The 13,451-nt window shown below is 44.0% G+C and overlaps 1 protein-coding gene across 3 annotated transcripts in view; it reads right to left on the bottom strand.

Annotated features, from left to right (window-relative positions):
- Positions 1 to 13,451, bottom strand: part of FGF12 (fibroblast growth factor 12) — a 211,366-nt gene that overhangs the window by 57,520 nt on the left and 140,395 nt on the right. For all 3 annotated transcript variants that reach the window (XM_051626683.1, XM_051626684.1, XM_051626682.1), the window contains exon 3: positions 9,806 to 9,909. In XM_051626683.1, the coding sequence (XP_051482643.1) occupies positions 9,806 to 9,909 (104 nt within the window). The remainder of the gene's footprint in view (positions 1 to 9,805; positions 9,910 to 13,451) is intronic.

The raw sequence follows: 13,451 nt of genomic DNA, 5'->3' as shown, positions 1-13,451 counted from the left end.
AGACAGTGAGCATCACTCAAGACAGCGAGCATCACTCAAGACAGCACGGACTCAGTGCTCCCAGGGCACTCCAGGAGAAATAAGGAGGAAAAGGGAGAATATTGTCCAGCCAAAATGCCAACAGCAGCAGTAAGAAGTGCAAGAAGATGGAAGTTCTTTGGACAAGTCAGTACAAAAGACAAAAAGCCCTGAGCCTTTTTCCTCTAATAACCAGAAATAAAACAACCAACATTATGAAGCTCAAGTGGAGCTGGCTGGTTGCACACCTGCACACCATCCTTCTCCTGAGCTGGCTAGACCCCTGTCAAAGGTCCTTCCTCCAGCCAGTCTGCTCTGCCCTGCTGGAAAGCAAGAGCCTTTTCACAGCCATCTACCTGACATGGGAACAGGCACAGTGCAGAAGTGTGGGCTGCAGGAAAAAGATGGTATCACCCAGCTGCAGATGGTGGCAGTTCTCCTTGGCATTAAGTACAGTACAAAACTCAGACCCCATTAGCTGCCCCAGCTCCATCAACAGGAGTTACCGAGCCTTCGTAAGAATGGGGAAACCTCCTTGCAGTGCATATGAATCAACTCAGAGCAACATGGGACAATGTAGTAACTCCTCAGCCCCTAGGAGCAGGAAACTCACTTTAAAAGGCACATGATGTCAGGCATGAGTGCATGGGCTTTGAACACTGCAGCAGGAATACCAAAAGTTGCCCTTCTCAACCCCTATTCCCTTTGGGAAGGTTGCTGCTGGGGCAAGCAATAGCCCAACATGGCCACTGCACTTGTGGGAATGTCCAATGGCTAAATTTTGCTCCTAATCTCACACTACATGTGCCTAGAAAGTTGGACATTATCTTCTTGGTGCTTCCTCACGTAGCAGCCTTGCTCAGACTCCCTGAAACACTATTTTACTCTCTTCTAGTTCATGCTTAAAATTATTTAGTGGCAGAAGAGAAGGACGAGGCAAGAGATTCATGGTGATTTATACTTTGAGAGAGGAGCAGACAATCTTTGTCCAGCTGCAGTGATTCCTCTGCAGTGCTCCAGAAAGCAGCTGAGAATCCGTAACATGAGCACATGTGTATGCAATTCCCAAGTGCTGTTATCAATAATGCATCTGATGCACAGCCTTCAGAAGAGCTGACCAAGGAGGCTTCTTATAAAGAGAAGTCAATCCATCAGCCTTCTCAGGAGGAAAGCAGTGAGGAGATAGTAAGATTTACCATCTCCATGCCATGTTTTATTTATGTCAAGAGGGTGATGACATTTCAGAAATCTTTTAGTGTGCGGCTGGTGTCTAAGTGTGTATTTGGGGGATTAGACTCACATTGTGAATAGTAAAATACTTTCACATTTCTGGGCTTCAGTTAAGTTACAGAAAAGAGCTCCATGAAAGGCTACCACTGCTCCTGAAACACAGCTCCTCTGCATCTAAAGCTGCCACAGGTAAGTCAGAGGTAGCACAACACCCTCATAGTCTCTTTAATGCCTTCTTGATTGCCAAGATGTCAAACCACCAAATTAACCTGTGACTTGTCTGTGCATGTGAGTGATTTATTGATTTTGAAGAGGGACAATTAATTTAATGTTGTTTAAAAGTTTCAGGGCTTGTCAAGCTTTTCCACAGAAGAGCAGCCACCTCCACACAAAATAGGATTCCATCAGCAGGAAAGAAAGTCTCTTTTTTTCAATCAAGCAAAAGCAACAGGGGAGGCCCTATGCAGGAGTTTACACAGCATCCATCCACCAGGATGAGCTCTTTGGTCTGGGCGTGTTGTCTGAAACACACTGATGTGAGAATACTGAGGGTCTGGGTTTAAATGAAGTTTTAATTGTATCGACAATGATGTCATGTCATCATTCTGCCAAGGATCCCTAAAGAACCTGCCTGTCCCTATAGTGCTGGGTATCAGCATCTCAAAATTCTGTGGACCCTAAAACCTCCTCTACCACTCAAGAAAAAAAAAGTTTCATAGCAGAATAATTTTAAAGAACTATTTTAGGTCCAGGTTATTCCCAGTTCATTCATTCAAAACGTACAAGTTGGATAATATAAATATCCCAGTTATAAACAACCAGTAGATGTAAAAAACTCTGCCATTTCCCCTTGGGGATGATGATTTCAGTCTTCCACAAAGCCCAGGCATATTTTTAAAACAAAGTCAGCCCCTGTGTCAGTGGACCCAGTGGGTGGGAAGGGCAGGCTCTGCCTTTGATGCACACAGCTTTTCGGCTGCCTCCTAGCCCCGTCACAAGGACAGAATCGGGCTCAGGCTTGGCCAGCATGTGCAGAAAAACAGACCTCGCAGGGCCTCTTTGGTGCAACTTGTACCACCAGGCCAGACAAAAGGACCAGGCATGGTTCAGGAGGGCCTGGCATAGGTCCAAAGCCATGTCCTGCCTGGTCTGCTGCCAGGATGCCTTCAGGCAGTGCTGCTGGCAAGGTGCCCCTCAGTTCCTCCCTGCTCACACACAGACTGCAGGCTCCTTGGCACCTACTCGCCAGCCACCCCACATGCTCTGTGGAGCTGAGCACACAGCCAGCATGCAACATGCCACACCAGTGACTGGCTGCCAGTAGTGCAAACCAGTTCCTTCCACCCTGCTCGTGACATCACAGATGCTTCTCTCTCAGGGCAAGAGAAGCTGAGATGATGTGGAGCTTTCCTTGCAGTAAGGAGTGGCTCTTCCAGAAGAGATGCCTGAAGAGGCACCTGAAAATGACTGGTAATCTTCAGGGCCTGGGTCACACAGATTCAGCAAAGCATCAGGGTGCCATTCCAGTGCTTTGCTGAGTTTGATCACACTATATTTGAATTTGGTGATATTGGAAAGGAGATCCAAATAACTTCATTAGCATACATCTGACTTCAGCCAAACTTGCCCTCACTCAAAACTTTCCTCATTTATTTTAATATCAGAGTCCTGGACTCAGGAAGGACAATATCTGTCCTCCCTCCACTACAATGTAAAATATTGTAGTCTCATTGTCGGCCTTGCTATCTTGGAATTTTGTCTAGGTTTCACTTGTGGAAAACAGAAAATGGCACTATTTGTGGATAAAGCAGACACTGGATAAATGTTTTTAAAAACAAGCAAAGCAGGCTGGAGAGGTTGAGAAAAAGCAAAATATCAACCCAGGAAGAGGAGAGAGAGCTGGCCACTCCTGCATTCCCTGGCCAGAAGGATGTAGAAGGAACACAATGAAAGTGACTTCTGCTGCAACAGCCTCTCCAGAGTGATATAAGTCAGCTTTTTATTCTTGTTTGCTGGGACGATTGTTCAACTCATGCATCATCTCTAAGTAGGAGACTCCCTGCACGCTGTCCAATCCTCAGTCTAGACTATTCCTAGAGTTTCCTTCCAAAATCCAACTAAAACATTGCATTGCCATTGACTGTTCTGCTTTAACCTCATCATTCCTCCTACACTGGTTAATTGATCATAACATACATGAGTAAAATGGGCAAGCTCTATGCAATGCTACTGCTACTTAGTGCCTGCTCCAAAGACTTTGTCTACTGCTTATCTACAGTTAGACTTGTACATCTGGCTTCAAGGAAATCAGCAGAAGGAAGGCTGTGCAGAGGATGGCAGCTACAACTGATTCATCTCTGCAATTTCCACTCTTGCCTTCTTTAGAATTTAGAACAACCTCTCCATGCTGGTGTTTTACCCTCCACTCCCTTCCACACTTCAAGGAAATCATATGGGATCAAAATACTCAGCCCAAAATCTAAACATTTTGTTCTGATTTTATTAGGAATGGAAAAGCAGTATGAAACACACTGAAGTTCTTTCAGATGGGAAATGTTCTTTCTGTAACATTTCTTTGGTGAAGTGTCAAAATGAGATGAGTCAGCACCCCTGGAGTGGTTCCTCCCCCCTCCATTTTACTCCAAAATGGAATTTCAGCAAAAGATAATGCATCCCACTACTGACAGACCACTCACAAAGGGGAGTGTCCCATCCCCCCTCCTCCAGCTGGCATTAGGTGGAACATAGCACTCCTAAGCATCCTGTGCAACCAAGGCTAAGAGAAGGCACCTCTTATTGAACGTTTGCAATGCTATCATGTGAGACAAGGAACAGCTAGCTAGGAAAACAGGATTAGCTTGTTACTGATTTTATCCTCTGAACAGTCTTTTGCTTGAATAGGCAAAAAAACCCCTAAGTCTGACCTAACTCATCCCAGGCATCGATACAAAGGTGCAGGGCAGAGCCCTCCCTGAGGGACCCCTGCTGTGGAGCTGTGCCAGGAAAGTTCAGGGAATACAGGTCCCTGAACAGGTTGCCAGATGGGAAACCTGCCCCCAAAAAAGCCACAGTATTGCACTGTCACAGCTCTCCCTGTGTGACAAGCAGTCCAGGTGGTCCTGACAAGTAAGAGCTAGGAATGGGTATGATCACACAACAACCTGAGTAACCCCTGAGCTGGTGTGGGCCAGCACTGGCCCTGCCTGACTTCCACCAGTCAGACAGGGGAGCTCGCTCTGCTGGGATGAAAGCTGGATGGTTGAAAAGCTCCTGAGAACCAAGCAGAGCAACAGGGGTGGCAGCATCTCACCAAGGGAGAGGGGACCACTGTGCTATTGACAGCTGTGTTTACGAGTCTCCATGCTACCAGGAGCTATATTTTAGGAACATTCGATGCAAGACAGGAACCTGCTCCCAGGCACTGGCTCTCCTCAGCACAGCTGCTTCCCTGAGCATCCATTTTGTTCCTTCCTTATTTATGATTAAGCCAGGGGACAGGAAGCATTTTATATCTCCCCATTAATGCCTGTACCCAGTGATCCCCTTTAAACAGCCAAAGAAGAGCAGATACTGTGCAGGAAAATTAAAAGCACATTACATTGGGCTCCTGCTTTGTTTTGCCTTTGGAGACATTTCTTTCTCTCCACTGCCCTGGCTCCCTAATGAGGAATGTAAGCTAGGGAATCCCCCCCAGCAAGTGCGCTTGCTTGCAAAAGGGAGGTGTTGAGGGTACCTATCTGTACTTCTAACTGAATCAACTAGTACCACTGGAAGACAACTAGGAATCAAAGAAATTACATTGGCAGAAGCAGTTTCAACACCTCAAGTCTATTTGGGAAGAGAATGTAACATTATTGATTCCAGCCCCTGACCTTGAAATGATGTAAGTAACAGTGCAGCAACCCAAGAGGAGTTATAGCAACATATAGCATTGCAAGCAGATTAAAAAATACCACTAATATACATACTTTCCCAGATGCTTATTACTATGCAAGACATGTTTATTATGCAAAACAAGAGAGCAGAAAAAAGCAAAGAATAAGAAAATGCAAAGACACACTGAGCTTTTAACATGACTTGGGTTTTTTCAACGCTGTTCAGATTTTTTTTATTGTGCATAATCATTCCCTTATTAGCAGGAACCTTTGAAGTGATTCAAGCTCTAATTTCAGCATTTCAAACTCACAGGTTTATACTGTAAAACCATACTGAGCTCTCACAAGTGACCCATTTTTTCCCCTCTGTATTCTGTATCTCTGCTAGGGTTTTCTCAGTCTTCCCAATAAATTATGTATCATGATTTGCCATTTCAAAAATAATTAGAACTCTGAGTTAAGCAACAAGGAATATCTGAGAGCAGTACATTTTAGAAGAGAAGTGTTATGCAGTTTGGGCAAAAACCAATCCCAGTTGTAATGCCACTGAATTATACATATTGTCAAATTGGGAACTGGAGTTTCAGTGTTTTCAGAGTGATTGGGTGGGTTTGTGGAGGATCTACAGCCCCATGATGTGTACCTGCTCCAGAGAGGGCAGGAGAATCCAGGAGAACCAGATTTGCTTCTCAGGCAAGACACTTGGCAGGTGCTCCCTTTCCTATGGCCCCAACAGTTGTTGCAGCAAAACTAATGGAAAGTAAGCTGGCCACCAAGGAAAGAAACTTCACAAAGAAAGGTGACATGGGAGTAGGAACTAATTTGGTGGCAGAACTATTCATTCCAGACAGAGACAGGAGAACATGTTCTGTGTTTTCTCCCACTGCAATTAGGCCGTAAACTTACTGGAGCAGGATGTACCTCTTTATTGTGTTCCCTTTCCTCTGCAACAACCAGCCATTGGTCTCAGCTTCCCAAGTGCAAAGACAGTACAAGTAATATCCTCTGCCCTTCATTCATTTTGTGTTTTTTTTTTACTTTGGCATAAAATGCTAACAGTGGATCCTCAGGAGACTCATGTCATTCCCTAGAACAGGTGCTGATAAAAAAACTTTATGCACCATCAGGGAATTTAGAACTAATTGACACTACAAGAAATCAAATGGGAACACATTAATGACTCTGCAAGCTTGCTATGAAGGCAACATTTTGCATCCTACTGTCTGCAAAGCCAGGTACTTCAGACCAAGTCCCTATTTCCTTGCCTACTAAGCATCTAATTCTCAAGCAGACCTCAGAAGTAGCAATAAGCTACTCTGAAGAAAAAAAACAACAAGGTATCTACTGTTATTCAACAATGCACAAAAGTAATAAACAGCTGCTTTCCATGCAAAGATGCTTCTGTGTCTACTGCATTTAGACCTCTAAAGCTGGCTAGGGATCTACAGTGAGCTTCAGTCCAACAACTTGACCCCACATTGTCCCTACCCATCCCTAACTGAAGAGACAAGGAAACTCAGTTGCTAAAAGGTATCTACGTGGCTGACTATATAAGGATGGTCTTACATGTTTCTGCAAAGAGGTTTTTCACCAAGTCTGACTTTAGACAATGCCACTCAGCCTTGCTTATGTGCTGATGGACACCAGGAAGACTTTCCAAGGGCTAGTTATTCTAACCCCATTCATTCAAGAGCCCATTGGTCAAAACTCATGAGGCATTGGCACAAATTATTTCTGAGACCAGACTGATAACAGCATCTGGTTTGATCCAAGGGTAGAAGATACCAGCCAAGGTCTCAGTTGACACACACAGCTTAAATATCAGAAAAAGCCCACCACCAAACAAAACCAAAACAAACCCACAGTTACCATGTGTTCAGTTACAGCCACAATCTGAGCTCATGACTAGGGGAAAACCCAAAAAAAACCCAAAACAAACAAACCCCTTTTCCTGGACAGCTGCATTTTATCTGAAAACAGCCCTGGGCTTGATAGTGTTAAAAGAACTCCAAGCAGGGCTGGGCATGGGACAGACAGCAAGGGAGGCAGCCAAGCAGCAGCAAAGGTTCATTTATTAATGGCTCTGCTTGAATGAACAGTATCTATGGGGAATATTGACCCATTTTTTCTCAGAAAACCCTCCAAAAAGTCTAGTGAAAAAAAAAAGGTACATGCAAAATACCAAAGGAAACTGGCCTGACAGTCAAGCTGTAGTTCAGGGTCTGTAAAGCAAAGATACAGGGACAACACGTCCTTTGGTGCAGGCAGCATAACCAGAGGCTCTGCTCACCCCAAAGGACCACACTGGCAGGTCCTGCCAAAGCAATTCTCCAGCAGTCTTTGTGACTGACACAGCCATGCCAAATGCCGGCTTGCAGTGGGATCCCAGGCTGACAAAGAAAACTGCAGCATCCAAGAGAGACTGCTTGGACAGGCTGAGCTCTCCCAGCTCTATCCAGTACTCTTACAGGTCCCTGGTCTCATCCTTTGTCTCTGATGCTATGAGTGGCTTGCCTCACACTCCCTGCTCCTAACAGACTTTATCCACAAATATCTTTTTTTCTTGCCTAAGGGTCTGCTCCAAAGCACAAGGAATGTATTCATTTCCTGCTATAAGAGACAGAGTCACCAGTCAATATAAGAAAATTTGGTCCAGCAAGTCCCATCTCCTTGAATTAGGGATGGGCCAGTAGCATCTGTTTACTGCAAGCAGAAACCTTACACCATGTTGATGAAACAGCTTCTCTCTGGTGAGATCAGATGAAGCTGAATGGCATCAAGTCATGGCATGTAATGAGGTCCACTTTATTAACCACCAGTCATCATGGTGAATCCTTAGCCTTCCCTGATTAACCTTCCTATTTGAGATAGGCACACTTGCTGGAAATAAGCAAGCCTCGTTAAACCACCCTCATTTGAATACATGTATGATCTGGAGCCTCTTAGAAAGCTTCATATGACTAGCAGATGTTTCCTAGACCCATGGTTTTCCTGCTGCTCACCATTTCTTAGTACACCCCTTCTGCTCTTGGCATCATCTCACTACTGCTAGCAAGAGATCCTTTTCCTCTGCATAAACTCTAATCTTTCAGCTGTCAAACATGTTTCCTACTCTGCTTTGCTTTGCTTGAGCCCCTCCCTTACACTATTTGTTTAGAAAATGCTACCCCTCATTGCCCCAAAGAGATCCACCCAGGCTGGATCTGGCTCTGTGACACACACCACTTTCCTGCAGTTCTCATTTGCAGGGCACCAGTGGTATAAGAAGCCTCAGCGCCAGGCCAGGACCCCTTTATGCCCAACACTGCACCAACACAGGACAAAACATCAGCCCTGATCCCTTGATGTGCCTAGAGGGAAGCACACATGATAATGCAGTACCACACCATGCTTGGTATTACCTTTAGGACTTAAAAGGCTTTACAAAAAAAAGGAGGTTTTCACTGATAGTAAAACAATGTAATTTACTTAGAAGCAGCCATTTATGTTTACTGGTCTATGAAAGAACAGGAAGCATCTGGCATCCACAGAGATCCAGATTGATCTCTGTCTCTTCTTGACAAGCAGCCAGTTTTGAGACTTATCTTGCCAGGCATACTAACACATCCAGTTGCTGTTTTCTACCCTGAGCCACTGAGGAGACAGAGCTTTGTTACCACCCAAAGGAAAGGGGGAAACCCCAACCATGTGAGAGCTTTAAAACTGACCATCAATGAAGACAGGTGGCAAGAGTTCAGAAAAATTGAGTACAAGCAGCTGGGACTGTTGTCCTTTCAGTGGTCCTATCTCCAATCTCACATAGGCTTTTAAAGCAAAGTAAATGCCTAGACCAGAGCAGAATCACTGCACTGTAAATTTACACAGAGGCAGATGAGATTAGAATCTCAGCTATACACTTTAAAGACATCCTAACTACAGAAACGGGAAGTGTATTATTAACTACCACTTTTTACTATGTAGAACTAGAGCAAAGTTATTTGAAGCATAAAAAATTCTGGCAAAGAACCACCATATTTAATAAATCACTGAATCAATTATTCACTGTGAAAATCAATTACTTACTTCAAATGAGAATCTTATGAATAACCTCATGCCCTTTCATGCCATCTAAGAAAGTTATAGGGAAATGAGTCAGTAAAAAATGCCTCACTTATCTTTTATGTGCATTTAAAAGACCACACAAATACAGAGAAATTCTGCTCTGCTGAAGCACTCTGCCAACAGAACAGTCCAGAACCATTTTAACAAAGTCAGTGTCTTGGTGTGGATTTACATTGCAGTCAAAAGCAGAGCATGACCCCCTGGGGTACCACCTATGATCAGTTATCTGTGTACAATTCAGAAGCAATTCCATTCAGTCCATGCCATTTCACAAATGGGAAACCAGAATATAACCAGCCAACCACACGACCTCTCTTACGTGACCTACATTAAGTAACTACTCCAAGGAACACACAGTGTATCTTCATAGGTCAGGAAATACTGTCATGAATTTCCATGGAGACACTTTAAAGTGAATATTGCATGGCCCTGCAGTAGCTCCCCCCTTTTCTGGTTCCTGCTTTTAAAGGTCTGCTGATATGTGACTATTTTCAGAAAAAGCCTCAAGTCCCAGCATAGTCTTCTCCCTCCTGCCTACAAAAGCAAAGCACTCCAGGACCACAACAGTGTGAAGTACTTACTGAGCTGTAGAGATATCCCTCAGCGTTCATGGCAACGTACAGACCTGCCTTCACCCCTTGGATTGCCACCACACGAAGACCCACAGGAATTAAATTGAAAAGGGCTGCAAAAGGAAAGGAAAAGCAAAGTTATGGAGACATCACCCAGGATGGCCACCACTTTTTTTTTCCCCAGGACCAGACCAGGTCAGCCCACCCCACCACTGACTCTTAACAGAAGAGAACGGAGTAAAAAATCCTGCTACAAGAAAGGTCTGCAGCCATGGGGCCAATGTTGAAAGCAATTTTTTGGAAGTCCTCAATTTGGCTGCCTCCCAGAAGCCTTAACACACCCGTCAGTCTGTCCAATCCATGCCATTGCAATGCCAAAGGCTCATATGTGCACTCAAGCTAGTGTATCTGCACAGCTTTCTGTGGGCCACCTGAGGTGCTGCCTTTGCCCACGGCAAACACAATAATACAGTTAGTCTAGTTCACTCCTGCAACAGATTTGAGCCCAGTCCCACTTATCCTGCCCTTGCCATTTGCTGAGAGGAAGCAGACAGCAACCATGGCCACCAGGACACCATTTAAATTTGACTGTGTATCTGCTCCTGTGATCCCTGCTGACAAGGGAATGAAAACACTCAGGAAGTGATACTGCTCCACTCCAAGACCAGAGCACTGTTCCTCATTCAGAAGCAGCACTAGATAGGATGGTAGAGCACAAGACCTTTCAAAACTCAATTTTGACTGCAATCTTAGTGATTTAAACATTGCAACCACTTCCTCCCAAGTAGACCCTGTATCTCATTGAAAGGCCTTTTCCATGAGCATACATATGTACAGTCAGGCTTTTGCTACATTTCTAGCAGAATAGGCCCAAAGAGGAGAGGATGTCACCAATGACAGACTGAGCACTGAGGCATTAGCATGGCTTTGTCTCCACAAATACAAGAATACAAGAGTATCTAGATATTTCAGGACCTTTTGTGCTTCAGCTTACAAGGAGCTAATTAAACCCTGTCCCAGGGATCTCAGGCTATGGAAAGATGAGCAGAAACACATTGGGCAGAAACACAATGGAAATACTTCACTCAAGGTCTCTTCCCATACAACTGCCCTGAAACAAGAATATTTTTTTTCTGATTCCCTAGTCATGAGATTGGGCTGTCCCTTCCACAGTCATGATGAATTTCTCATGGCTTTTTAACACATGCCTTTGCAAAAACCTGCTTAAAAATTTTCTAGAGCTTTGGGGTGTTCAAAATAGTGCCCATGGGAAACCTGTTAATGAGCAGAGTGCAGAGGAAAGACTGAGTGACAGAGCATGAAGTGAAGCATCCCTATTTTCCAGCTGGCTGTTAAGGACATCATACTCTAGCTGATTCATTCATAGATCATTTACAAAGTTTTAAGCCTGACACATCACATTGGAGCACGCATGGCACAAAGGGGTCTTCACATAGCAGCTGCAGGAGAATCAGTCCTTCTCTCTGCACCATTTCTCAGGCTCTCCTTCCCTAGGAGATAGACCACTGCTGATTTAACACTAGCCCTGAAGGATAAAGCAGGTTTTGCTGAAGTGGCCTGTTCAAAACATTCCTCGGGGAAGGCCGATGTTAATCTTGTTATGATGGCAGGGAACAGAGTCCAGTTCAACATCAACTCCTCGCCCTGAGGAGACTGGTTAGACGTGCCCATGCCAGGTAATGCATGGATTTAACTCAACCACAAGAGGCTTTCCAAGAACCTCCCTCATGCAGAGCCTGTGAATTATTGCAGAGAGGAGGAGGAGACAGAAGTGTGTTTTAATTCCTTTTCAAGGGAAAAAAAAAAACAAACACATTTTATAGCCAACGTGGAGAGAAAAAGAGGGGAAAAAGACAAGGAACTGAAACTGTGGCTTGATTTTTTCCTTGCAGGCAGTGGTTCAGACTACAAAGTCTAAACCTAAGTCCCAGGAGTTGCAAAATTTCTGAGAGAAAAAGCCAGAAGAGTGCATGAAATGCCATGGGAAACTGGTTATATTGGACTCAAACTCTTTGTGGATTTGATTAAAGGACAGAGGTGGATACCTTTTCAAAAGTAAAACCTGAAAACAGCACAGGAGACAAAGCCACTTCACTCAAAACATCTAACAGGTGCCTTGGCTGAGCTGTTTTCACAGTTCTGTCCAACAATAGGATTATCAACAGATATACATGGCAAAGGAAGACCAGCCTGGGTACTGGTCTGTGAACAACACGAGTCAAGGCTGATGCTACTCCAATACTGGCTCCAAATGAGACAAACACTTCCCAGTGTAGTTTATAAGTATTAAAGAGGCTTGTGACAGTTCTACTGTTGAAGGGCTCACTAATCAAGGCAAGCTTATATTTCTATCACTTTCTCACTACCATGATGTCCCAAACCCCTCTGCAATTAAGTTTATTTATAAGCAATTCCCTTCCCTAATTCCCCCCCCAAACACACTGAAAAATGGAGCATATTGCTGCTAATAATGAAACTAAATGGGCATCATGATTCATTTCCTACAGCCCATTTGTCTTGCAAAGAAAACTTCTGACAGACCAGTCAAAGCATACATTAGGCAGCAAGGTGATAATACTCAGAATAAGTGGGTGAAAAGTTCCACCTGGAAGCACCCACAGTGTTTTCAAATCTCTTTCCACCTATACATGATGAGGGAGCACAGGAACAGGCCTGTTGTGCTCTGTGCCACAGCAGCATGACCACTGCCAGTTCCCAAACTCCCTGGGATCCTGCTGCAGACCATGGTAGCAACACCTATAATCATGGCTTTGTTGATTGAGTATCTCCTGCAACATACTGCAGAGCCAGAGAGCAAGCAGACAGGCAGGAGGATGGGCATCTGACATGGGTAAATGACAGCCAAAGAAGTTTCAGGAAGCAATGTTTTCCTCCATTAAGAGAGTAGTTTGGATCAAGAGTTTGTAAATTCTCAGAGCTGTTTCTGCACTCAAATCTAAAAATGCTCTTGAAGAAGCTGAAGCCTTTTGTCAAAAAGCTTCCAAACAAATATTTAACCTTGTTTCAGAACAAATTTAATTAAGAATGTAAAAATGGGGGGTAGGGGAACCTGCAACCAACCTCAAAAGCAAGATCTTTTTTTGTCAAGAAAAAAAATCTTGTTACTGTGAAATAAACAATTTAGAGATGGGGAAGAGGACTGCTGGGAGAGAGTAAGACTGGCCACAGGGTTTGCTGGTGGGAAAAAGAAAATGTAACAAATGCTTTTAAAATTCTGTACTGCAAATGGTACATTTTCTATGCCATCTGCAACTGCATGCAATGTGCACGCTCTTTCGCTTCATGGGCAGAAGAGGAAAAAAAATTAAAACCTTGAATATTTCTGCATATTTTTCCATTACATTTTACCATTTTCATCCATCAGTAGAGTTACACCTGACCCTGCTTATTGATTACATCACTTTCAGTATGCTGCAGTCCTAAACTCTCTGGCCATGTTTTTCACTGTTGTGTTATGACAGTTTATCAGCTGTGTATTAAGTTCTTAAAATCTGAATGCACACTTGGCTAGGAGTCTGGGCTAACTTATTTACAGAAATGGAAGAGTAAAGCAAGACATGCCATATAGAAGATGTGGTCCATAAGCTCAGCTGATTTAAACAGCAGTAAGCCA

Source organism: Apus apus, chromosome 8 (genome assembly GCF_020740795.1).
Source record: "Apus apus isolate bApuApu2 chromosome 8, bApuApu2.pri.cur, whole genome shotgun sequence".
Taxonomy (NCBI): Eukaryota; Metazoa; Chordata; class Aves; order Apodiformes; family Apodidae; genus Apus; species Apus apus.
Note: the sequence above shows the minus strand (reverse complement) of the source record. Positions and strands in the feature narration are given on the sequence as shown.